The sequence below is a fragment of the Myotis daubentonii genome, chromosome 8, assembly GCF_963259705.1.
Source record: "Myotis daubentonii chromosome 8, mMyoDau2.1, whole genome shotgun sequence".
Taxonomy (NCBI): domain Eukaryota; kingdom Metazoa; phylum Chordata; class Mammalia; order Chiroptera; family Vespertilionidae; genus Myotis; species Myotis daubentonii.
Genome location: NC_081847.1, coordinates 83,106,483 through 83,133,784, shown reverse-complemented (window position 1 = coordinate 83,133,784; position 27,302 = coordinate 83,106,483). Strand labels below are relative to the sequence as shown.

General features: G+C 42.3%; 1 protein-coding gene across 1 annotated transcript in view; it reads left to right on the top strand.

Moving 5' to 3' along the window:
* The window catches only part of PSTPIP2 (proline-serine-threonine phosphatase interacting protein 2), a 67,487-nt gene extending 41,659 nt beyond the window's left edge, over positions 1–25,828 (top strand). Inside the window, exons 3-15 of the mRNA XM_059707211.1 lie at positions 2,896–2,973; positions 5,051–5,085; positions 7,939–8,045; positions 12,574–12,636; positions 14,067–14,165; positions 14,749–14,794; positions 15,878–15,957; positions 18,382–18,480; positions 19,238–19,334; positions 19,453–19,534; positions 20,930–20,964; positions 22,018–22,075; positions 24,270–25,828. Coding sequence (XP_059563194.1) covers positions 2,896–2,973; positions 5,051–5,085; positions 7,939–8,045; positions 12,574–12,636; positions 14,067–14,165; positions 14,749–14,794; positions 15,878–15,957; positions 18,382–18,480; positions 19,238–19,334; positions 19,453–19,534; positions 20,930–20,964; positions 22,018–22,067 — 871 coding nt within the window. The 3' untranslated portion in view covers positions 22,068–22,075; positions 24,270–25,828. The remainder of the gene's footprint in view (positions 1–2,895; positions 2,974–5,050; positions 5,086–7,938; positions 8,046–12,573; positions 12,637–14,066; positions 14,166–14,748; positions 14,795–15,877; positions 15,958–18,381; positions 18,481–19,237; positions 19,335–19,452; positions 19,535–20,929; positions 20,965–22,017; positions 22,076–24,269) is intronic.
* The last annotated feature ends 1,474 nt before the right edge of the window (positions 25,829–27,302 follow it).

Genomic DNA, 27,302 nt, shown 5'->3' with positions numbered 1-27,302 from the left:
CATAGATTCTCTGCTCCCTTGAGCCCCTTATGGGGCCATATATTAAAAACAGAACCCCTGATATAAGTAGGAAATAAGAAATAGAAAATTGAGGATAATCATACTGCAGAGAGTAGGTGTGACTAAATGAGATTATATTGAAGATATACTCAATATAAGCCAGCTACCATGTATTTTGCATATATTAGGTTATTCAATCATAATAACCCTGTATGGCAAGTTTTATCATCCTTATTTTACAATTGAAAAAACTGAGGTTCAGAGAGGTTATGTAACTTGCCTAAGGTTAGAGACGTAATAAGGGATAGATCTGGTTTAAACCTAGGAAAGTTGGCCTCTGGAATCTGTGTTGTTAACCACTTCAGTGTGCCTAGTATAGTACCTGATACACAACAAGTGGTGGGTAAATGGTACCCACTACTAATATCATTATGTTAATCCTAGAAGGTAGGTAGGGTATATATCTTCAGCTCCATTTTACAGATGAGAACTCTGAGGCTTAATGGAGGTTTAAATGACTTGTCCAAAATTATAAAAGCACTAAGTAGTGGAGCCAGGACTTCTATTAACTCCATGTTTAATGGTTTTTCCACTCTACTAATGGTCTCCTATGATGGCTGGGTATATTTTTCTGAAAGGGGTTTCTCCAGGAACTTGGTGGCCAGGTCAGGGCTCTTAATTGTGTATTGCAACACAATACTGAGTAGGGAGGAGGGAAGCGTGTTTGTGAAACCCCTTTATGCATGGAATCCTGTACCACTTGTAGGTTAGCAGCTACACCTATGGACTGGGGGATCCCCAGCCTTAGTGCCCTGGGACTCTGCTCTTCCCATGAACTCCTGTACATCTCCTGGTTCTTTTCTTTTTTAAAAAATATATTTTTTATTGGGGAGAGGGAGAGAGAGAGCAACATCAATGAGAAAGAAACACTATGGATCAGCTGCCTCCTGGACGCTCCCTACTGGGGATTGAGCCTGCAACCTGGACATGTGCCCTGACCAGAAACCGAAATGATGACCTTTTGGTGCACAGGATGCTCAACCAACTGAGCCACACTAGCCGGGCCCATGGTTCTTTTCTAGGGAGAGGTCGACCTGCTCTGGATACAGCTCTTATTCTGGGATCCTCACTATCTTTCAGGATGGGCTTAAGAATAACAGACTGCCAGGGTGGCAATAACAGATTCCCTTGACAATAGTACCTTGTGTATGAGTTTCAAGAGTTGCCATAACAAATTGCCATAAACTGGGAATTTACTCTCTCATAATTTTTGAGGGCAGAAGTTCAAAATCAAGATGTTTGCAGGCCTGCTGGTGTGGCTTAGTGGTTGAGCGTTGACCTATGAACCATGAGGTCATGGTTTGATTCCTGATTAAGCCTTGATCCCCAGTGCAGGGCATGCAGGAGGAAGACGATCAATGATTCTCTCTCATCATTGATATTTCTATCTCTCTCTCCCTCTCCTTTCTTCTCTGAAATCAATAAAAATATATTTTAAAAGAAGATGTCTGCAGGATCATGCTCTCATGAAGGCTCAGGAGAGAATCTGTTCCATGTGTTTTTCTTAGTTTCTAGTGTTGCTGGCAATCCTGGGTGTTCCTTGATTTGCAGCTGCTAACTCCAGTTTCTTCTTCCATCCTCAGAGGGCATTCTTCTCCTGTGTCTTCATATCATCTTTTTATATGGACACTAGTCTCATTGGATTAAGGGTCCATCATACTCCACTGTAAACCCAACTGATTGTATCTGCAATGACCCACTCTTCAAATAAAGTTCTATTCTGAGATACTGGGGGGTATACAACTTCAACATTTTTGGGAGGGAGAAGGATACAATTCAATTCATAACATGTACCCAATAGAATGTGCTGGAAGCTGAGACCTATAGGGAAGTAGAGTACTGGGATGAAAGCCCAGATTCCCAGGTCTTTTAATCCCGGCTTCCCAGGGGGCAGCAGTGGTATTAATCAAGGGCCTACCAGTGGTTCTCAACCTTCCTAATGCCGCGGCCCTTTAATACAGTTCCTCATGTTGTGGTGACCCCCAACCATAAAATTATTTTTGTTGCTACTTCATAACTGTAATTTTGCTATTGTTATGAATCGTAATGTAAATATCTGATATGCTATATGCGTTTTCTGATGGTCGTGACCCACAGGTTGAGAACCGCTGGGGCCCTAGACCTTTCTCTCTGTCAGTTTCCTCCTCTGTAAAAGGAAAGGGTTGTGGCTGATGTTCTGTAAAATCCCCTCTGGGCCTAACAACATGGTTCTTCTCAAGGAATTTATACTTTGGTCAAGGTGCTATGATTGGCATATACAGTGGGGGCCTTGACTTACGAGTTTAATTAGTTCCGTGACGGAGCGCATAACTCAAATTACTCGTATGTCAAATCACTGTGACGTTCGCTGCGCCAACTAGCGGTGGGGTATCTGAAGCTGGCTCGTAACCTGAATTTTTTTGAGCTTGCAACTCAAAGCAAAATATCGGCCGAGAGATGGCTCGTATCTCAAAAAAACTCGTTAGTTGGGACACCCGTAAGTCAAGGCCCCACTGTACAGTAAAAATGATGGCAATAGCTCTTATGCCACTAAAACCCCCCAAATATATACATATCCTTGGATCATAGTTTTGACATTTTAATTTGTGCTGGTTGGAGGCCATGCTTGGTTTTGTTGTAATGTTTATGTCAGGGACTTCTAGCCAGAGAAGACCACCTTAGAGATAAAGGCCACTGGTCTTTTATAATTCTTCCCTGTTATGTAGAGGGAATTTTGTATTTTAGAGAGTGATATTATATCTGAGCTACTCTCAAAGGTGCAGTTTTGCCTTCAAGGGGCCTAACTAAGAGTCAGCCCTGAGGAGGACTTATAACCCTCTCTTCTGTTCCACTTAGGGCATCAATTGAAGAGAGATATGGCAAAGATCTGCTCAGCCTCTCTAGGAAGAAGCCATGTGGACAGTCTGAGATCAAGTAGGTGCCACACTTTTTTCTTGTTTCCAGGTTGGCTTATACTGCCAGGAGCCCCGTCACTTCAGAAGAAAGAGCTGGCCAGGAGGGCAAAGTGTCTCGGATAATGACAATTTTTAATTTATTTAATTTCCGTTGTGAAAATTTTGGAAAAATAGAAAGAAGGTTAAAATGAATTATGAAGCTACAACTCATTATTAATATTCTCTAAGTTTCCCTTGAAGTCCTTTTCAATGTATACTTTTTCATAGGTGGGGTTACATTATATATAATTTTATACTAGAAATTTAATAGAGAGGCTTACACACACACACACACACACACACACACACACACATACACACTCACCCATGCACGCACACTTATATACACATACATAGTTTGTGATAGCTACAAGAGACTGTTTTTGCACCATTTATAGTTCTCACCACCAATGTGAGATTTCTTTACTACAGTTATTTATTCTTCCATCATTCCTGGCTTCATGGGCAGTCAGTCATACAGGAACCAATACTTAGAAAGGCTTCATAATCAGCTTTCCAATTCTGATTTCACTTTAAGGGTTTTACTTAGCTTCCTTAATTTTACATTCATTTCCTCTTAAATGGGAAATCTTAGTTCCTGACAATATTAGCATGATTATTTGCTTTATATGATAATATATATCAAAAATTTCAAAATAATATCACTATTGTTACTAACAAGAAAACTTGTGAATAAAGTTCACCATTTTCTTGCAGTTCCTTTTGATCTCAGGCTATATTTCACTAAGAATCCTGTGTTCTAAGGTCGCTTAAAATTTTATTTTCTCTGTGTGATTATGTAACCAATTTTATATTAAGTTCATTTCAGTTTGTTTTAAAATTTAGGGATCCTTCTCTTTTCCCTGTTTCATTTAGTTTTATTTTTTGAATATGTAAAATATTTACATGTTCACAGGTCAAAACTGTGTAGACTTAGGCAAGTTGCACTGTTATTCCAGCAGGGTTTAGATACTTTAAAGGGAGATTAGGGGTCAGCTGACACCCCCACCTCCCAAAAAACAACCACCAACAGCATTTATTTGTAAAATATATAAGCTGTTTGGGAAAATATCCAAAACCTTTTGAGGTGATGTGATGGGTAATAGCCACATTCTCTCACATAGTTCTTCTTGGAAAATATATTTAGCGGAATGAGTCTGGTCCCAAATGGTGTTTCTTATATTGTTACACAGTTGACTGGTACCTGAGTAAATTCATAGAGAGACTCTGTCCCCGTTCTCTTCTGTTCCGTGAGAAAAGCCAGTCAGTTCCCTTTATGAGTATACACCTCAGAGAGGAACACCCAGCAGGATATGAGACGTGGGGACCTCGCTGCCAGGTTGAAGTGAAAGGGCATCTAGGTGACTTGTGTTTCTGTCACCTCCAGGATTACCTTTAGGAAGGCGCCCTATGAGAGTGAGTGACTGCTCATTCATGAGTGAGGTAGGATTTGTCACCTCATTGGCTACAATGAGGGACTCTGGCCTCTGATAGAACTAGTTAGGGTTTAAGGCCAAAGTGCTTGTCAAAAGGGTGGTAGAGCCCTGGCCTTTGTTGCTCGGTGGTTAGAGCATCTGCCCATACATCAAAGGGTCTTGGGTTAGATTCCCAGTCAAGGGCATGTACCTGGGTTGCAGGTTCAATCTCTGGCCCAGGTCCGGAATGCAACCAATTGATAATGTCTCTCTCACATCAATGTTTTTCTTTCTCTCTCTCTCTCTCCCCTCTCTCCCTCCCTCACACTGTCTAAAAATCAATGGGAAAAAATATTCTCAGGTGAGGAGTAACAAAGAAAAAAAAAAGGTTGGTAAACTATTTCCTTGTTGCACATTAATGAAGAACAGCAGGGAGACGAGGAGGTGACATGGCCAGGCTGCCACCCCCAAAGGTAGACTCCGCCCACTGAAGTCTTGATTTTCTGCTGTCCTCTTAAGCTTGGGGGCTAAGATGAGTCTATAAATTGTGGGCCGAGAGGCACATGCAGTGGCATTAGAAGGAGATTGTACAGCCATTTTCCAGAACTTGAAATGATATATGCACTTGGGTTTTTTTTTTAGCACCCTGAAGCGGGCCCTTGAAGTCTTCAAGCAGCGTAAGTGATTCTTTAAAAAAGTATTTGCTGTTCTTGGCAAGCTCTGTCTGTCATCAAAGGTGGGTTTTCATTTGAACAGAAATCTCGCATTGGGTGGAAAAAATGAAAGCAACTCCTAAGGTGAGAAATAGTTCTGCAGAGTTGACTGAGCTGGAGAACCTTTCACACCTGCATGTCGGGCTGTGCATTTGACTTCCTTACAGAAGTGGTTCTCACACTTGAAGTCCAGCTTGAGGCCCTGCTATTTGGTCATCAAGGGGTCCTGTCCAGTTCTCACATTCCCCAGGCCTGTTACTCAGAATCTCCTGTTCTATAAACATTTGAAAATATATTCAGCCTTAACACAAAAATGCAAAATTTTAAAACATTGAAATAGCCCTGGCCAGTGTAGCTCAGTTGGTTGGAGCATCATCCTGTGCACCGGAGGGTCACAGGTTCGATCCCTGGTTAGGGCACGTGCAGGAAGTAATCGATCGATGTTTCTCTCTCTCTCTCAAATCAATAAAAGCATATCCTCAGGTGAGGATTAAAAATAATAATAATAAATTAAATAAAACATAGAAACATAATTTCAAGGCTTTCTGTTCTTCAGAATACTTGGTGCTTCCAAACTGAGGAGTTTACCAAGGCATGGTATGTACATGTGCCTAAAGTGCTTCTGTAGCCAGTTGAGTGATTCTAGAGCAGGGGTGGGCAAACTTTTTGACTCGAGGGCCACAATGGGTTCTTAAACTGGACCGGAGGGCCGGAACAAAAGCATGGATGGAGTGTTTGTGTGAACTAATATAAATTCAAAGTAAACATCATTACATTAAAGGGTACGGTCTTTTTTTTCAATAGTTTTATTCATTTCAAACTGGCCGGATCCGGCCCGCGGGCCGTAGTTTGCCCACGGCTGTTCTAGAGCTTTGTAAGGTTAACTGAATAAATATTCATCTTAACTTTTCCATAGGTGTCCTCTTCCCTCTTTAACTCTGATAAATTCATTTCTCAAGATGTGGACAGTGTCTTCATGTTTCTTGCATGCCCACAAGGCCAACCATGGTTAGCTCAGGGGGACTTCAGCATAGGCTGGGTCTCCTAAGCATATTTATTTGCTGTTACTTTACTTGTTTTCTTTTTTCCCAACAAGTAGCTTTATTTTATTATTAAAAAATATATTTATATTAAAAATTCAAATGAGACAACTAGCTGTGAAAAAGATAGCAAACACCCAAGTATTCAGTTCTTAGTGCTAAGCAGTTACAGGTGAATATGCCTCCAACATTTTTATACAATACACACAGTTATGTTTGTATCTATTCATATAAATAAATAGGATCACACCATGGCAATGCATCAAAATCTATGGGGTGGCACATATGTTTTTAAATTGCTTTTTAAATGAAAAATATCAAATTTTAATCATGCTAGCAGTTTGGTATATATTTTTCCAGACCTTTGTCTATGCATTTAAAGCTCTCAGTCTCTCTCTCCCTCTCTCTAATTGCAGACACCCAAGTTGCAGACATACCTGAGGTTATACTATGCATACTCTCTATAATTTGGTTTTTCAGTTGATAGTATATCATAGACATCTTTCCATTTCAGTTCATGTGGATCTGCCTCATTCTTTTATATTAAAATTTTTTTGATCCTACAAAATGCCAAATTTCTTCCAGAAAGGTTGTATTGATTTTTCCCCCCCTCTAGTAGTGCTGTTTTCCCCCAGGTTCTCCAATACCACAAATTTTCATGCTTAAAAATTTTGCCAAACTGAAAGGTAAAAAATTATGTTTCTATTTAATTTAATTTAATTTATTATTATTTTTAATCCTCACCTGAGGATATGTTTTTTATTGATTTGAGAGAGAGAGAAAGGAAGAGGGGGAGAGAGAGAGAGAGAGAAACATTGATCAATTACCTCCCGCATGTGCCCTAACCAGGGATCAAACCTGTGACCGTTCGGTGCACAGGATGATGCTCCAATCAACTGAGCCACACTAACCAGGGCTATTTCAGTGTTTTAAATTTTTGCATTTTTGTGTTAATTCTGAATATATTTTCAAATGTTTATAGGCCATTGAGCTGATCTTTTTTATATTTCAAGTTCTTTAACCAATTTTTTACACTGGAATATATATTTCTTTTGATTTGTGAATACTTTTAATATAGTTATTTACTAATTGTTATACGAATTGCAAATATCTTTTTTATTGTCATGTATCTTCTAACCTTGTTCAAGTTATCTTGACACACACGAATTAAAAAATATTTTTAGATCAGATCTTTTAGTCTTTCTAGCCTACGTGCCATACTTCAATTTGTTTTCATAGAACAAGTAAGATTAACATTTTAATTTTTCTATTATAGAGGTAAGCCGTGCTCATTGCAAAGGTTTTACATAGACACTAAGGGGGGAAAAATCAACAATAACCTTTCTCTCCAGAGGTAACTCTTGGTAGCCAAAATTTTGGTGTATGACTTTCTTAAAAATGCTCAGGCACATGAGATGTTAGAGATCCTTAGAGCTCACCTACTGAAAACTAAGGATGGGGTTTGAAATTGTAGTGGGTTTAGGAATGTCTCTTAGCCCGTAAGCTCCATGAACTTCTCCCTGGTCCTGGACGTACAGTAGGTTAGTAACAGCTACTGGTAAAAGGCTAAGCTAAAGACTTGCCAGCCTAGATCTTGGTGGTCAGGGCAGTGCTGGGCACATGGATAGTCTCAATAAATGCTGGTGACCAAGTGCAGTTGGTTAATTTAGCCACTTGCTTCAGTATTTTGTATATAATTTTAAATTGTGTACAGTTTTGCATATTTTAATTCAGACATATGGCTATCTGCTTATTGTTTTTTTAAATTCTTTTACAGAAGTAGACAATGTGGCACAATGTCACATTCAGCTTGCACAGACTCTAAGAGAAGAGGCCAGGAAGCTAGAAGAATTCAGGGAAAAGCAAAAGCTACAACGGAAAAAGGTCGGGCTTGCATGTGTGTTAAAATGTTGCCTTTCTTATGGCAGAATACTCCAGGCTTGCTTGTTCATTCAACTCCTTGGCGTGGCTCCCACGCTCGTGTAACCATGCTCTTCTTTTAACCTATGTGATTATTTATTGGCAAACTATGTGGAGACTCGTGGTTCTGTGCCCACTTACCACCCGCCCCCGCCCCCAGGCCACTTCTTTTTTATAATTTTTGCTAGATTTAGGGGGACAGCCTGCTTTCCTCTTCTTTTCATATCTGCTGCCACTATGTGAACTCTGACTGGAAAGGGGAACCCCCTCTTTCTTCAGTAGAGTCTAGCATAGCCAAGTTGGAGGGCTTTTAGACCGCACTCCTCCTCCTGGACAAGGCAGTAAGGGAGGATAAGAGGGAGAGGAGACTCACTCCTTGGACACCAGAATGTAGTCCAACTGTTTTACAAGTAGGGTACCTGAGGCTCTGGGAAATCCGAGTTCTTGTCTTCAAAGCAGATGTGCATAAGCTCTTTTTCATTAGGATCCACTCTGGCCAACTACACGTAAGGAGACGGGAGTGAGCAAGTTAATAAAACTGGCAGACATTTGGGAAGTTATAAAGATCAAGTGTTACTTAGACTAGACCAGCCACTATTCTGACTCCTTTCTATTTTTTTTTTTTAAGGTTTTTAAAACTGATTTTTAGACAGCGAGGAAGGGAGAGGGAGGGGGAGAGAGAAACATCTATGTGAGAGTGGAACAGTGATCGTCTGTTTCCTGCGCACCCCCCACCGGGATTGAGCCTGACCCTCCCTTCTGTTTAATTCCTAAAACATTGCTTTGCCTCTATTATCATTTTGTGAGAAGCTCTGACAGCTGTGCCTCTTACTAGGAGGGAAGGCTGTAAGATTTAAGGAATACCATAGTAAGCACTTCCACACAAATGCAAGCTTCAGGTACCAGGTTTCAGGGGTCTATCTGGCCCAAAGTATTTTTCAGAGCAGAAATAATATGTAGACCTTATTACACCCACTATTGGATGGGCAAACTTTTTGGGCCGATATTGCCAGCCCGGCCCACCTCTCTAGAGGAATTGCAAACTTCAAGAAGCAAAATGCCGTAGACAACCAAGGTCCATGCACACATGATTTCCACTAAGAGGAGAGGAGGGTCATTCCTCCCCATCTTTCAAGGGCCCTGGGTAGCCCTAGTCGTTTCGGAGTAATTTTGTTAATTTTGCAAGGCTTCTGAAACTTCCCCTCCTAACAAGTTGCTGAGAGAATTCTCAGCGCTAGAAGCCCATGTTCTGAAGTCTAAATAGAGCAGCTGGTGTTCAGCCTACCATTGTCATCCAAGTTCCCTGTACACCCTAGTGCGCTCTCTACAGCAGGACATGCCTCCTTCCCAGCTTTCTGGGAGAAGTCCAAAGTTGATTAATACATTTGCATAGACTTGTATCACAGTGAACTCTGGGTTGTACCAACTTCCGTATATAAATACTTTAAAAAAAATTTCAAACTTTGGGGGAAAATATGTCATTGCCAACTTCTCATTTCCACTGTTCAAACCCTGCCCACTTTGGTTTTTCACTTCTTGGAAATTAAGCCATTTCCACTTATCTAGGGAAGCCATCAGTTGGTTTCTTTTGTTAAACTGGGGCAGGGAGGTGCATGTAGAATGACTGGCCGGAAGTTTATACTTACTTACACAACTATCCGAGGGTGGTGAACAATATGGATGTGGTCACCGTTCCCTCACTGAGTGTAGAGTATGGCCAGAGAGACTGAGGTAACATAGCAATCAGGGTAAAGTGTGATGAACCTTAAATGGTAGGGGAGATCCAGGCCACCTGAACATACAGAGGGAACACCTCACCTAATCTATTGGGCTGGGGAGGCTTCCTGGAGGAAGTGACCTTGAATCTAAAACCAGCAGAGTGAAAGGCAATATAGGTGAGGGTGGTAAGAGATGAGGCTCTCACTCCTGGTGGTTGGCAGGTGGGGTCTTAGGAGCTATTCTCAGGAGTCTTGATGTTTTGGGGTTCTGAGGTTCCTTCCCCAGCCCAGAATGTCCTAAGCCTGACAGACAGCACGTGGTCAGTTACTCTCTCCTCTGGTACCCACGTCATTTTACCATATCAGCTGAGATCGGAGTGACCATGGCAGAGTTTTGTTCTGCCTATTTGGAGAGCAGTCTCCAAAGAAAAGAACCTCCTTGGTTCCAGAGAGTGATGCTTCCAGTTTTCAGAATACAGTCTGAGTGGGGTAGACAGACAAACAGATCACTAAGTAGTTATTTCCATAATTAGGGCAGGGTCATTTGGGCCATTTATAAATCTCTCTTCCTTTTGCCCTCCCTCATACTTCTCCCCACCCTATAACAGGGATGATTGTGCTTTTGCACTGCTTTGTGTTACTACATTTGGCCTGAGCAGAAAGTCCGAGTCCTCAAAGAAGCGCCTCCCCAAGGAGACCTGAAAGAGAACCCTTGACTTACAGGGGCCACCATGAGTGGGGTCACCCTCTAAGTGAACCGTGGACATGAGGACACTTAAATCAAGGTGGTGCAGCAGACAGTGCAGGACTTGGTGTCACCGAGTAGCCTTGAGCAAAGGTCACCAATGGTGTGACCTCTGGGACTCTGGGTTACACCTGTCAGGTGAGAGAGTAGATTGCTGCTCTCGAGGATCCTACTGATGTACAAATGCCAGGAAACTTTGAAGGCAGAGCGAGGAATGATATGAAGTGAAAAGGTTTGGCTCACAGAACTTTGTAGCCATCTGAGAGGTGCTTGAAGCGGGTGTTATGCAGAACTTGGGCATAAGGAGGCCTGGCTTGGGCCATAAAGTATAAAATAGTCGCAGCTTCCAAACTGGAAGAATGGCAGTGTGTGTATTTGGACTAGAAAGGATCATGGAATAGACCAACATTGCTAATGAATCTGCTCCATGGAGCCAGGGAAAATCGGGAACCGTTATCAAATACATAAACCCAGCTCCTCCTCTTGGCAAATGCACATAGGGGCTAACGGGAACCACACAGCTCCATGCAATGGCAAGGATCTGCCCACGAGTCCTCCATGTGGGGGTCATGTTGGAGCCCTGTCTGTTCTCTCTGTCTATTTACCTTCACCATTAGCAGGCGCATAGCTACTTCTGGTCCCCCCTTTCCAAGATGATGCCTCGGTTCTCTGAGGGCCTCTTGGGGTTCCCCCAAGGGAAGTTCATGTGTTCTACAAAGCTCATATTTGAAGTGAGATATTCTCTCCAGATATCTTGAAAATCTGTATTTGTGTGTTATGGTAACAGAGAGCAACTTAATATTGCAGAAAAGAAACCACATTCAAGTTTAATTTTCAATATTATTTTGCATTATATCATTTTGCACAAAAGCAATGTCATAGCTCATTTTGAATGATTGCATCTCCTGATCTTCTATCTTCCCAATCGCTTTTATAGAGCTACCATAGGGATAATGGTAGTTTGGGGTCATGATTAGGAACAAGGGCACAAGAGTCAGGTTTCTGGGCTCAAATCTCAACTCTACTTGCTGAGTGTTAACCTTTGGTAAATTAATCCACCTCAGTTTATTGTCAAGAAAATGGGAATAAGAGTACTAGGTTGTTGTGATGCAGGAAAACTGCTGATCACATAATGCTTGATAAATTGGAGCGACTATTATGTCTGAGGTACATTTTTATTATTAGCTGCATTACTTTGACTAATAAATGTATTAATGTCACAACCACAATAAAGAAATTGCTCCCAAGTAACACAACAGAGTAGTTTACCTTTTCTGGATTAAATGGAGTGAAGAGTAGGACAACAGCCTGGTTGTTGTGGCTCAGTGGTTGAGCATTGACCTATGAACCAGGAGGCCACGGTTTGATTTCTGATCAAGGTACATGCCCTGATTGCTGACTCGATCCCCAGTGGGGGGCATGCAAAAGGCAGCCGATCAGTGATTCTCTCTCATCATTGATGTTTCTATCTCCCTCTCCTTCTTCCTTCCTCTCTGAAACCAATAAAAATATATATTTAAAAAACAGTGGGAGAACAGTTTTTTTTAGCTGTTCTACAAATATTTCTCCCCTTCATCCTGTCCAGGCTCCTTGCTGGGTAAGGGTGTGTCATTGATGAATGCCACAGAAGTGAGTGTTTATAAGTCTAATTTAACTGTGTCAATATAAGCTTACAGAAAAAAGACCCCTTTTAAAATATAACAACAAAAGTGTAAAAAGTCCTTTTGACACCAAAGTTCCTTGATCCCAGATTTGCTGAAGAGACTGTTCTAAGGTGATCAGTGTTTCCCAATGGTGGCAGCCCAAGTTCAAAGATGGACCCTCTCCATTCATCAGCATCGGACCGTGGGCAAATTGTTCAACCTCTTTGCTGCAGTTTTCTCATCTGTGAAATAATAAATAGTACATCTACCTTCTGGGTTGTGTGAGGACTCAATGAGATAATCCATCTTGAACACATCCCTTCAAGATAAGATGGCATTAACAATAATTTCTGTTTGTATTAATAGTGCTTGTGTTCCCTTCACAGACAGAGCTTATAATGGATGCTGTCCATAAACAAAGGAGCTTACAATTCAAGAAAACCATGGATGTGAGTTTCACTTTATTGCCTTTTCCTGAAATTCTGTGCTGTGTATGAGCATATTCCTGCTCAAATAACATTTCAATAATGTTATTTATTAATACAATGACTCTTAGTGATTTCACTTTTCTTCTTTTTAAAGCCTTGGGAATATTGAGGATGAAACTAGATAGTAGGAACATAATATTACCTTTCTAATATGGGAAAGTATAGAAAGTTAATTTAAATATTTTAGGCCAAGACACAAAATTATATATACCATATGATCCCATTTATCTTGTTGGATTTAACCCCCCCCCCCCCCCGTGACTATTCTCAATCTTGATTTCTTTTTTTTAAAATATTTTTTTAAATCCTCACCTGAGGATATGTCTTTATTGATATTTATTTTTTAAAAATATATTTTTATTGATTTCAGAGAGGAAGGGAGAGGGAGAGAGAGAGAGAAACATCATTGATGAGAGAGAATCATCGATTGGCTGCCTCCTGCATGTCCCTTACTAAGGATCGAGCCCACAACCCAGGCATGTGCCCTGACCAAGAATCAAACCGGGCTCAAACAGAATTCTTTAAATCACAAAGGAACATGACTATTCTTATGCAACAGAAATCATGGGATTGATGCTACTGTCCACGTGCACTGGTGAGGCACAGTAGAATATTGAAGCATAATTATAATTTCCATGACCAAGTGATTCATAAACCTAAGTTCTAAGGATTATGAATGTTGGATTATGTTTTTTAAAAATTTATATGTCTTTCCATCAATGTTTTTTTTTTTTTTTAAGAGAGAGGAAAGAAGAGAGATAGGGAGATAGAAACATCAATGAGAGAGAAACATCATTGATCGACTGCCTCCTGCATGTCCCCTACAGGAAACTGAGCCCACAACCCGGGCATGTGCTCTGATTGGAAATCGAACTGTGACCTCCCAGTTGATAGTTTAATGCTCAACCACTGAGCCACAGTGGCTGGGCTGGGTTACATATTTTATAGTTACCCTAGAGGCCTGATGCAAGGGGCTTGGCCCTCACAGCCCCTCGCAGCCCTGGCTTCATCCGGAAGGTCGTTTGGCTGTTCAGTCTAATTAGCATATTAGCTCTTTATTATATAGGATGGGTCTTTTTATTTTTCCCATCTGAAATGCCATCTTTTGTTCTGGTCAGTTTTTAATGCTCATGCACTTTGTTTGCCAAATAAGAGCTTTTATTTCCTTGATCAGGCTGCCATTACGTACATGATTGGGAAAAAGGCTAGAGAGATATTGCAGCGATAGATAAGAAAGAGCATCAGCCTTCTGAGCAGCCACGTTCTAACGGTGATGACAGCCCTGTTCAGGATGCCCTGTATTCGCTGGGCTTGGCAGGCTAGGATGGCTGCTTTTCAGGGTTATGTTCTGCTCACCTATTTTGGTCCTCTTTTGGCTCATAACAAATAAGGCAAAGAAGAACTATGAGCAGAAATGCCGAGACAAAGATGACGCAGAGCAGGCTGTCCACCGAAGTGCCAACCTGGTAAACCCGAAGCAACAGGAAAAGGTACCTGGGAGGGCTGACCACCTGAAAAGTCTGAGATTTACTATCTCAAGCTAAAGCCAATCAATGATCTTAAATAAAAGGGACCTGCTCCCCAAGCTTCTGGCAATATCTTCCTTTGGGCTAATTAGGATCCTCGGAGCCAAAAAAACCCTTCACATTTTGGGGGTTGTGGAAGAGCTAGAGAAAGGAGGCAATGGGGAGGGAGTGGGGTGATAAGTGGGGGAGGGAATTTTGATTTTTTTAAAATCTTTCTTCAAAGCTCAACTCATGTATTCTTTGTAGCCAGGCTGCCTCCTGCTTGGGTATATTATAAATTTAATTTTATAAAATCTGGATAGAAGATTGTCAGTAACCAGAGGGCAGGAGTATGGCTTTAGGAAGACGTAGGGCAAGGTGCTTGATGGATATTTTGCAATGGCGAAAGATTAGAGGGCAAGTTGAATGATTTGCTTTTGGGAGGACCCTAGGTAAGACTTGTACTAGCACTTGTCTCTTTGCAGCCATTGCTTTTAGATCTGTTATGCCTATGGAATCCTGGCCCAGCATTCCTGATCCCTTGTTCGTTTGCTTTATGTCCTCACAGCTTTTTGTGAAACTAGCAACCGCGAAGACAGCTGCAGAAGACTCCGGTGAGGGGGCTCCCCGGGGATGGGGGAGGGTTGTGGTGGGGTTTCCCTTATCCTAAATCTGTCTGGTATACCTAACAATGAAGAACATATGGATATGCAATGGGCTTTCAGAAACAGGAAGGGGGAAAGGAAGGGAGAAAAGGGTAGGGAAACTGAGGAAGTGAATAGCTAACAGTTTCTGGCCACGGCTTGCCCAGTCTGGCTGCTGTACGTGTAATAGGATGGAGATGGCAGGGGCATGAGGCAGCTGCGTTGTGATCTGGAGCTCACTCTGATTTTTTTTCTGGAACATTTATTTAAAAAGCCCATTTCAGCCCTGATTAATTCGTACCTGCTATGAAAGAAACAGCCACGTCTGGAAGCCTCGTCATCATTGAAATCTAAGCTCCAAGCTTTTAATCCCCAGCGTGTCCTGCAGGAAATAAACCTCTCATGATCACGGTCACTTAAGAAGTGTCTAAACCTAAAGCTAAAGTAACTCGGTGCCCTTTTGGGCTCAAGGTAGTTCTCTGCATCTCTCATTGGATACATTTCCTGAAAATGAAAAGGGGTGGAAACTATTGAGGTGGAATTAGACAAAGGAAACCCTGACCGAGGTTCCTCCGCTGCTCTCACTTCTCCTTCCTTGGATCATTTCTTTTTTTTTTTTCTTTAATATATATTTTATTGATTTTTTCACAGAGAGGAAGGGAGAGGGATAGAGAGTTAGAAACATTGACGAGAGAGAAACATCAATCAGCTGCCTGCTGCACACTCCCCACTGGGGATGTGCCCGCAACTAAGGTACATGCCCTTGATCGGAATCAAACCTGGGACCCCTTGGTTCGCAGGCCGACGCTCTATCCACTGAGCCAAACCGATTAGGGCCCTTGGATCATTTCTTGGTAATTGCTTGGTTCAGTGCTTATTTCACAAAGATATTAGGAGGGTGAGCGAAGTGATTATGGCCTTCCAGTGTTGAGAGCTCATGGAGCCCGGTGCGCTCACTGCGAGTTTCATTTGCCATCTGGGATGAGCCTGATGGGTGGGTCTGCGAGCTGCCCCTGCCCTTTGCTGAACCCAAGCCCCTCACCTTCATTGCAGACAAGGCGTATATGCTGCACATCAACACGCTGGATAAGGTCCGAGAGGAGTGGCAGAGCGAGCACATCAAGGCCTGCGAGGTAGCCCAGCCAGACGCTGCTCAAGAGGGGGCGGGTCTTGCTTCCAGAACTCGGAGAGTCTACTTTTGTAGAAATGTGCCATCCGCTTATTATATCTACCGATTCTGATAGAATTGCTCGAGGGCAGATTGGAAATAAGAAGATAAAGTGGAGGATGGAAGGAACTGACATGTTTCCCCCTAAACCTCATTTTTCTCTCTCTTCCCTACTCTGTCCAAGCCTGTTCAAGGCCTTCTTCTGTGTTCCGTTAGCACAGGCATGAAACAGATGAAGCAATTAATGGTTAATTAGTTACTTAGAGAGCCTCGCGTGCACTTGGTATGTGATGAGGAAAATGCAGACAGCAGGCTTCAGAATGTTTTAGCCTCCCTCCACCTTTGATTCCACCATTGCCCCCCCTTCATTTTCAGCACTTTGTGTTTACAAGAGACAATAAGACATGACCCGGAAACTTCCTCCATTTTCAGTTACCCTCTCTACACATTTTCTTACCAGTGGTTCTCAAAGTGAGGTGCCACGACCTGTAGCATTAGCATCACCAGGAAACTTGTTAGACCAACTCCAGACCTCCTGAAACAGAAACTCTGGTAGTGGGCCCAGAAGCCCTGCCGATGATTCTGATGCCAATTCAAACTTGAAAACTGCTGATCTACACATACCCCTTCCCTCCTTTTCTCCTGATACAGCACAGAAGTGGCTGCTCCCACCATCTGGGCTCAGGATCCCATCCAGCTGCCTGTCCCCATTGTCTTGTGCACACTTCCCTTTTATGGGGATTTCTTCCATTACCATTTATGCAAACTCAGCTCCCTCCTGGCTTTAAAACTTAGCAGCTATTGCTTCCCATCTCTACCTTCTCTTCTCTTTACAGCCTGGCTTCTTGAAGGAGCTGTCTCCACCTCCTCATTGCCCCTGCCTGTCCCAGCCTGCTGGTCCTGGGGTTTGCTCCCTGCCCCTGCCCTCTTGGAGGAACCAGTGATCCCCTTGGTGTGAGGTCCAGTGGCCTGCTTCTAATGTTCCATTAGCACCAGCATGAAACAGAGGAATCAATTACTAGTAATGGTTAAGAAATTACTTAGCCTCACATGCACTTGGTATGTGATAAGGAAAATGCAGGGAACTTTGCAGTTTCTAATCTTAGTTGACCTGTCTTTACCATCTTCTAAAATACTCTTTGTTGTTGTTGTTTGTTTGTTAATCTTCGAGGATATTTTTTCCATTGGTTTTTAGAGAGAGTGGAGGGGAGGGGAAGGGGGGAAAGAGAGAGAGAGCAAGAGAGAGAACAAGAGAGAGAATGAGAGAGAGAGAGAAACATCTATGTGAGAGGGGCACATAGATTGGTTGCCTCCTGTACTTGCCCAGACCAGGGCCTAGATTAAACCTGCAACTCAGGTATGTACCCTTGACGGGGAATCGAACTCAAGACCCTTTGGTGGGTGGGTTGATGCTCTAAACATTGTGCACACTGGCCAGGGCTAAAACGCTCTTTTTTGCTTTACTTCCTTAACTTCACACTCTCATGGGAAAGCCTGGAGTAAAGCCATTTTTATAAGGTTTGAGAACATGTAAAACAATGCATATTATAAAAACATGCATGGGAATGATAAAATTTAGGACAATGGTTATGTCTGGGGAAGGAGGTGGGTGACAGAGATTGGAAAAAGCACACAGGAGCTTTAGCAGAATCTGAAGCAAAGTTGGTCAAAATTCTTGACAAAGCTGGGTGGTTGGTACATGGGAATTCATTATACTATCTCTCTACTCTTGATTATGCTTAAAATTTTACATTGTAAAATGTGTTCAATATTTTAAAAATACATTAATATATTACATTCATTGTTGAATAGAATAGCATCCACTTTATAGAATAGCTTGATTTTCCAAAAGTTATTTGTTTACATTTAAAAAAAACTGTTGTTCAGGCAATAACTTAAAAAACCAGAACTTCAGAAGACAAGTGCAAGGACCCCCCATGTACTCATCAACTAGCATCAACAATTATGACCAATTGACCAATCTTACCAATTGAATTCATTCATGGGGGTAGGGGGTGGGGGGAGGGCGGCGAGGGAGGGGCAAAGTTTGGAATCTGAGGCTCTGGTAGGCTGCCTTGGTGGAGATGCCCCTCAGGCAGTTGGAAATGTGAGCTGGAATTCAGGTTAGAACCAGGGTGTCTGGATTCATCATAGCTGCTTACCTTCAGAATTATACCCCATTGTGTTTGTGTTAATACCATATTAGAATCCATCTGCATTCTTTGCTTGCTATAAGAGTTTATGAGCTTCCTTGATGGTGAGGGGAGTACCCTAAATGGACAATAAGCTTGCATACTTGAGAGGTGACACTGTTTCTTAAGTCATAGCCAATCTAGACAAATGGCCCCTTTCTCTGCATATGTATTCACCTGTGGTTATGTTTCTGTAGGCGTTGGAAGCTCAAGAATATGAACGAATAAACTTCTTTCGGAACGCATTGTGGTTACACGTGAATCAGCTCTCAAAACAGTGTGTCACCAGCGATGAGGTAAGTCAGCGGCATCCATTAGCGTGGAAAGAACTATAGACATTTATTAGTTCACTCCTCTCAATTGAAACACAGAGAGGTACAGTGACTTACCCAGGGCCACACAATTGGTTGATAGAAGGATCCAGATAAGCACCTAACCTGCCTGCTTTTTGGCCTATTTTACTGCTATGACTTTTTCTTTAAGAAATTCAGAGCAGGAGGGCAGAGAAAGGAGATTTGACTACAGTTTAATCTATGGAACATAGAGATGTTACACCACGAATGTAAGTCCCAAGAGTCACTCCAGGGCAGCACCAAGTACTAGCAGCTGACCGATGCCCCAGCGAATGCTCACTCCAGGGTTCAGGATTTACTGCAGGGCATTCCTGGCCATTATCCAAGTTTCATTTGTGCGTCGTAATCCCCATGGGGACCCAGAATCTCAGAGGGGCCAGAATCAAGTTATCACAACCTTTGCTAAGAAATAGCCACTCTCACTCAGATGATACATTCACTTTAGAAGAACAATTAAACACAAAGAAAACCTGTAGGAAGGAATGGAAGAACTTTTCTCCAAGTAATTGTCTTTGTGTCTCTGTGTGGCATTGGTCTTCGGACTTGGTATCTGTTTACTTTACCCCATCAATATTTTTTTTTTGAAATCTTTTCAAAATAAAATTTGGAAATGAGTCAGCCATATATCAAAGCCCCTGTTTTAATAAGCCACATCACAAGTTTTATGGAATCCCTCTTCCTTGATGTATCTTTTTGTTAGATGTATGAAGAAGTCCGTAAGAGTTTAGAGATGTGCAGCATCGAGCAGGACATTGAGTACTTTGTGAATCAACGAAAAACTGGACAGATGCCCCCAGGTGAATGGAGCAGTGGGGGCGGGGCTTCATTTCAGCAATTATGTCCGTCTCTCTTGCCATATGTTGTTGACGGTGGAAGACGCCTGCCTCTTCATGTTTTGTTTCTTGATGCCTCTAGCACCCATCATGTATGAGAATTACTACTGCCCCCAGAAGAATGCAGCCCCATCAGGAAAGGCTACGGGGCCGAACTTAGCAAGGTAATGACCAGCTTCCTTTCACAGGAAGAAAAATACTTTTAATAAACATTTTTTTGTCATTAGTGTTCTAAGACATTAGCATGGAAACACAGCTATCATTGCATTTGCTAGATTTTTGGGGATAGCAATTTTAGGGCAAATGTGAAATGGATTTCTCCAGTCATAGCTCAAGGAGGACAATATCATGCCCGAGTGTGAATTTTATTATTCATGCATGAGTCCTATACCTTTCTCATAGCCTGCAGAGAGTAGGAGTCAGCAAACTCTGGCCCTCTGTGAGTCAGATCTGACCTGCCTGTTTTGGTAGCGCCTGTGAGTATTTTATGGTTGAAAAAAAATGGAAAGAATACTATCTTGTGATGTGAAAATTATATGAAATTCAAATTTCTGTGTTTGTCTATAAAGTTTTTTTCTTTTACTTTTTCCATCACCATTTATACTCCTTTCCCTTCTTCCACCTCCACCTCTCCCACTTAAGTATATAAAGTTTTTATAAAATATGCATTTACTGATTTTAGAGACAGAGGAAGGGAGAGGGAGAGACAAACATCGATCAGCTGCCTCCTGCATGCAACCAAGCCCCTACTGGGGATCAAGCCTGCAACCCAGGCATGTGCCCTGACCGGGAATTGAACCAGTGACCTCTGGTGCATGAGATGGCATCCAACCAACTGAGCCACGCCGGCTAAAGCTATATAAAGTTGTATTGTAACATGACCACACTCGTTTGTTTACATTCTGTCTACAGCTCCTTTCCCACTAGAGTTGACTAGAGTTGCAGGAGAAGTGACTGCAGCCAGCAAAGCCTAAATCACTTACCATCTGGCTCTTGACAGAAAAGTTTGCTGCCCCTGACATAAACATCCTGAGAGAAGAGGAACTTTTGTTTTATATACTATACAGTCACCTTGAAGTCTAAGTTGTTGAATTTTCAATCCAGTTTTTAAAAAGATAATGGGGTGGGTTTTTTTGCTGGGGGCCGGGGGGAAGATGGCATGATCATCATCATTATTCAAAACAGTTCATAGGAATTAGCTCTTCCAAGCCTCACAGTAAGGTGGGAGCTATTTGCACTTCCCATTTCACACGCAAAGATGCCAGTGTACAAGATCAGGAAGTCTTGCCCACACAGCTGAGACGTTCCTCCTGCCAGTCTGGCTGCGGGGGCAGGGCCCTGTGCGTCTGACCACGGTGCATCTCGCTCCTCAGCAGAGCAGAATGTCTGCATCTTGCATTCCAGTAGTCAGTGCTGCAGGCTTTTGGCTTCATCCGAACTTTCTTGACCCTCTAAAGCAGAAGCCAGATCTGAGGAGAGTGCAAAATGCTTGTTGTGTGATGTAAAAAACTAGGAAAACAAGAACTTCTCTGAAAGACTTTGGTTTTCATTTCTTACAGGAGAGGACCTCTCCCGATTCCTAAGGGTTTACCAGGTATGCCAGCAAGAAAGGCCTTTGGAAATGCTTGTCAGGGTTTCTGTAAGGTTGAGTAGCTAGAATTGTGAAATAAAGGGAAAGAAGGGAATAATTAGAATCAAATTTCTGAAACAATAAGTCTACATTAGAATCTTATGATAATGCTGTGTGTCACACAGAGGAATTTGGTAATTGTCTATTTTATAGCTATCTAAGAGAATTTAGCTCCTGGAGTGCCAGAAAAAACTTCTTAGAAGGCAGTCTTACTTAAGGGATTATTTTATCTTGGACCATGAGAATGGAAGAGCTGAGTTTCCTTTGGATTATACAGAAATATAATTTACAGAAGGCATAGCTATCTAAAACCATTAACTTAATATTGTATGTTTTATGCATTGCCCATAATTGGATTTTTCACTAGTCACTGGTCTCTCCCCCCCCCCCCCCAAACTGTTACCATATCTCTGGGAGAAACATGCATTTTAGCATTTTTTGTTAGTTATATTCTTTGGATAATGAGGAGATCCTTGAGGGTAGGCACTTTTCTTTCTCCTGTACCACTCACAATACCTAACACAGTACTGGGCATATAATAGGTACAGAACAAACATCTATTATTTGAATAAAAGAAAGATATTCTTAACTATGTTCAAGGGAATGAGGGGAGAGGCAGCTATTGCTGCATGGAACAGCTTAGCAAAAAGTTAGTAACTGGGGAAAAAATTAATGGCTGAAATTATATCTTGGAAGAACATAAGGATCTACATTATTTTATTTCTTATTGTCTTATAATTACATGATAATGTGGGACTTATTTTTGTCCGTATTTGAAGATGACTTTACTGTAGGGGCAGCTAGCTAGACGTGGATGAAAAAGGACAAAAAATAACAATAATAGGAATTTCCAGAACATTCTCTGGTTTGTAGTTGTGACTACCGTTTGTGTGCTTTGTTGCCTTCTTCCAAAAGGGCAGTCATAGAATCCTTGAGTCAAGTGCCTTGATTTGAAAGGGCTAAGATCCTATGAAAAAAGTGTTGGCTTCATGTTGCTTTGTGTTCTGCTCTTTGCAGATGACCCAGATTATTCTTCGGTTGATGACTATAGTTTGATCTACCAGTAACATCAATGGTAAGAGCCATTAATTTTTACGTCATCAGGTTACATTTAGACTGGTGATAGTATTTTTGAAGGCTTTGAGGCTGTTTTTGTTTTCAATCCTCACCAGAGGATACCTTTTTTCCATTGATTTTTTAGAGAGAGGGGAAAGGAGGGAGAGGAGAAGGTGTGGAGGAGGACAGAGAGAGAGAAACATTGATTGGTTTGCCTCCCACACCTGCCTTTGGGCCATGCCCTTGGTACATGCCTTTGGCTGGGAATTGACCCCATGACCTTTGGTTCCTGGGCTGACCCCATGACCTGCTGAGCCAAACTGGCCAGGGCTGATGCTTCTTTGTAAAAGCACTGCACGCAAGCAAGTTCTGGCGCCAGGCATGCTGTTGGGTGTGGTGTTCCTGCAGGGTGACTTCTTTGGATCCCACCACTGAAAGGGGACTGGAGACCACTCCATACCTATTTGAGGGTAGTTTCCCTTCATTCATTATTCTACAACCCTTTATCTTGCTCTCATTAAGCTCTTTTGTGGCTATTACTCACCTACATTAAAAGCAATGCTCACAAGAAATCTTCACCTTTTCATTCCCCAAAGGGGAAAAGTCACGTAAAAAGAAGTCAATAGAAATAAGGCAAATATTAGTACACTCGCCAAACACATAAGGGCATCATGGGGTCATCCTGCACCAGATTACTACTGCTCTGAACCAGCAAACCACAAGGATTCCTCAAACAGGACTACTAAGTCAACCACTGCTGCAAAGATGACTCATATTCTTTAGCATTCAAGTGCTTGCAACATGCCCCAAGTCACTGTCAGTCTTCACAAATATTTTGAAATGCCTTTGAAGCCAAAATAGCAATATTAAATGGAACTCCTCATAAAGTATAATTCTTTTAACCCAATCAGCCATATCTTGGGGTATGACGATATATATACATGTATATGAGCAAAGAAAATGTCTGAAAGGATATGTTCCCAAACAGGTGATAGTCTTTCTTTTTATTTGACCAGGTGTTTTAATTTGTCTGCAATGAAAATTTATTATTTCTTTAATTAAAAACTGTTTTTAAAGAATTGATCTTCTTTCCCTGGCCAGTGTGGCTCAGTTGGTTGAGCATCATCCCATGCACCAAAAGGTCACCAGTTCAATTCCCAGTCAGGGCACATGCTCTGATTGTGGGCTTGATCCTCAGTACAAGGCAGCCAATGGATGTTTCTCCCTCCGTTTCTTCCTCTTTCCCTCCCTCCCCCTTCCTCTTTCTCTAAAATCAATAAAAACATATTAGAAAAAGAGTTGACCCTCTTGCACAGTTTGTCCTTTATCTATTTATTTTTATTTGGCCAACACAGATTTACTTCTCATCCCAAAATATACAATTAGCATTGACAGCTTCAAATACTCTTCCTTCTATTTCTTTTGCATATTTCTGATCTTAGTGTGTTCCTGGGAATGAGAGGAGAGGCAGGTAGGATGCAGGAATGGGAGTGGAACAATCTCTCTGCCCCCTTCCTGGTTTTGTGTACAGCATAGTGGTTGGACAGTCATATACTGTACATAGTGTTCCCCTTGATATTTCAAGTACCCACCTGACACTGTACATAGTTGTTACAAGATTGTTGTCTATATTCTCTATGCTGTACTTTACATCCCCAAGACAGGTGATAACTTTTGAATTAAAAAATGTTTATCAAAAATATAAATACATGTATTATCCTATATAATAAAAGGGTAACAAGCAAATTGACCCAACGGCAGAACGACTGGTCGCTATGGTGTGCACTGGTCACCAGGGGGCAGACGCTCAATGCAGGAGCTGCCCCTTGGTGGTTAGTGCACTCCCACAGGGGAAGCACTGCTCAGCCACAAGCTGGGCCGATGGCTGGCAAATACAGCAGCGGTGGCGGGAGCCTGCCTCTGTGGCAGCACTAAGGATCTCTGGCTGTGACTTAGGCCCGCTCCCCAGGGGTAGGGGCCCTAAGCCATCCGTCAGAAATCCCCTGAGGGCACCTCCCCCCTCCAGTGCACGATTATTGTGCATTGGGCCTCTAGTTTACCATAAACTGATGGATGCTATTATCATATCTCATTTTTCATTTGGAATACCCATTTCTTACCATTTGTTTTCCTTTATTCATGTTGAGTAAAATCTCAAGGGTGCTGAGGTGAATGGTTAATTCAAATGACATTTCTTTGTTATTTTCTTTCAGAAAACAGCTTTTTCTGGCTGGTGCTTCTCTGGCATGGAAGGAGGCACTCAGAGAAGCCGTATCCGTAGAAATTATGTCAATCATGAGGACTTTGAAGTGAACCCTGCTGTAATTCTTTGATATTTTAAATTCATGGTAAACATTTAGTTTAACTTAGCAAGTAGAGTTCTGCAGTTTCTAAAAGAAGTCGACAAACTGGCCTAGACTCAAGAATGACCCTTCCCCAATCAGTTACTAAAATTGTGGATGAATTGCATTTCTTGCTTGATCCAGATCTGGAGCCTTGACTCTTGGGGAATGGGGAACAGGAATGGCTGGAGAGGTGTCTGAGCATCAGCCTGCACAAGAAGCTCCTAGGGCTGTGGGGCAGTGTGCTATGGCATTTCCACAGTGACAGACTCTCAAAGGTGCAAGATTTAAAATCATCTTCCTTTTTGGCTAGAAGACTCTGATCATACTTTCTCATTTTACAGATGAGGAACTGAGACCCAAAAGTGTGAAATCAATTTCCTTACTGTTGTCCCAGCTGGCTCTGGACAGAACCAGAACTAGAGTGTGAGCTCAGCCCATATCAGTGTTCTTCTAACCCTTCCTGAGGCGCTGATGCTCACGTTGAAATGTAAGACGCCAAATGTTTTTGCTGGCATCTTCTCAGTTGGGAAAATTACCAGAGTTTAAATGTCAGATTTATTTTTATGTGACTTACTGTGTCTCCTGAACTACACAGCACCATATTTAATCGAATGAAGAAGCATCTAGTATAAAATATACTATTATATATACCACTAAGAAAGAAGGGTGGGAGAGAGTTGACGGTTAACTTGTGATAGTTAACTGGCCAAGCCCATTTGAATTTGAGATGCTAAAGTGTGTAAAGAAAAAAGTATATCCTAGAATCAATGAAATGTGATATTTTGACTATTAACTGAAGAGAAATGTAGAGTTACAAAGCCAGCCCTCAGTCCCGGGTCTTCTTTAAAGCATCAACCTTACCCTTTCACAAAAACCCCCGGTCTTCTTTTGTCCCCCACAAGCAACAGGGAGATTATGTTCCCTTTGTACAACACTCGCGCACTGAGAAAGCAGTTCATTTTAGTTCATGACAAGTTAAAATAGCACCGGTACTTATTCAGTATGTCGTAAAATTCCATTCCCACAAGGCAAATGTTGTCCTCCCCTGCGCTGTGCAGTAGCTTTCCCAGAGCTATGGGCAAGTTGATAGAAGAAGCCGGATTCTTTTCCCTCTTTCCATGTAAGGTGCTATTGAAGGTGGCTGCTTCTTGTCATGACAGGAAACTTGCAGCAGTTGGATATCCTTTTGAGAAATTGAAGTTTGCAAAGGGCCATCGACTTCCCCAAATTGAACGGTCTCAGGACATTTTCCTTTGAACTCAGCACATCCTAAGTGCTTTATTTATTGTGGGCAACTCCTCAGGGATTTCACTTTTCTGTTAGTAAGTGTGATTGATGTAAAAGTGTTTTATGAATTGACAGTATTTTTATTTTAGTTGCTCTTTCAGTTTGAGATAAGTGAAATAAAGGTTCTTGGTGATTTGGGACTTACTTTGCAACTTTGTTTTAATCACATCTCTCTCCCAAGTGCTATTTGACCCTTTGCCACACTTGCTCTGGTTAGACTACAGACGGACAAACTGCCATTGAGGGAGCCCAAGTGGAGACTGGTGCCATGCCACTTCCTACTAATCCTTCAGGTGCCAGCCTCAAGGCCACGTCCTCGGGGACCCCACTGCTATACCCTTCCTCCTTCCCACATTTTTCTTGTTATTACACGATTCACTCTTGAAATCAATTGTTCAAGGTTAGGCTTCCCTCCTAGACCGTAATGTCTATGAGAGCAGGGCCCCTTTCTATCCTTTTTCCAGCTGCATCCTGAGACCGTGACACATATTAATAAATATGAAAGAATAGTGACCTAGAAGAGAACATTCCAGTGGAGAGAGAAATAAAGAGTGTAAAGGGAACAAAGCCAAATACATGTTAAATTTAGTAACTATGAGCTACTCTGCTGACTGTTGGTATCTTTTTAAAAATATATATATTTTTATTGATTTCAGAGAGGAAGGGAGAGGGAGAGAGAGATAGAAACATCAATGATGAGAAAGAATCATTGATTGGCTTCTTCCTGCATGCCCCACACTGGGGATTCAGCCCGCACCCCGGGCATGTGCCCTGACTGGGAATTGAACTGTGACTCCTGGTTCATAGTTCGATGCTCAACCACTGAGCCACATGGGTTGGGCTGACTGTTGGTATCTTAAATGTATCTGCAAGCAGTGTAGAAGTATCCTATCTAATAATAGAGAAACATGGTAATTAACCATAACCTCGCTACCCTTCCCATTGGCTAAGCAGCAAGATATGCAAATTAACTGCCAACCAAGATAGTGGCCGGCAGCCAGGCAGCTGAAGCGAACAGGAGGCTTGCTTGCTCCAGTGATGGAGGAAGCCAAAGTTCCCCGCCTGCCGCTGCTGGCCTCTGAGCTTGCACTCTAAGCAACTATGTTGCAATTATAGAACCTAAACAAACCCCAGAAACCTGCTTTCAGCCGTCAGAGCTGGAGCGAGCAGGACCGCAACAGTGTTACAATTAACCCAAACAAACCAGATACCTGCTTTCAGCAGCCGAGGTCTCAGAGCTGGAGCCAAGCCTCAGAGCTAAAGCCAGCTCTCTGCTCCAGTGACAGCCATAGAAGGTAAATAAATCCCAGAATAAAAAGAAAAAGAAAAAAAGGAGAGGTTGGGAGCTTCAGTCACTCGCCAGCCTGAAAACGGCCCTCAGCCCCTCACCCAGACTGGTCAGGCACCCCAGTGGGGACCCCCACCCTGAAGGGGGTGTGACCAGCTGCAAACAGCCATCATCCCCTCATCCAGGCTGGCCAGGTACCCAAGCAGGACCCCTATCCTGATCCAGGACACCCTTCAGGGCAAACCAGCCAGCCCCCACCCATGCACCAGGCCTCTATCCTATATAGTAAAAGGGTAATATGCAAACAGCAGAAAGACTGGGAATGA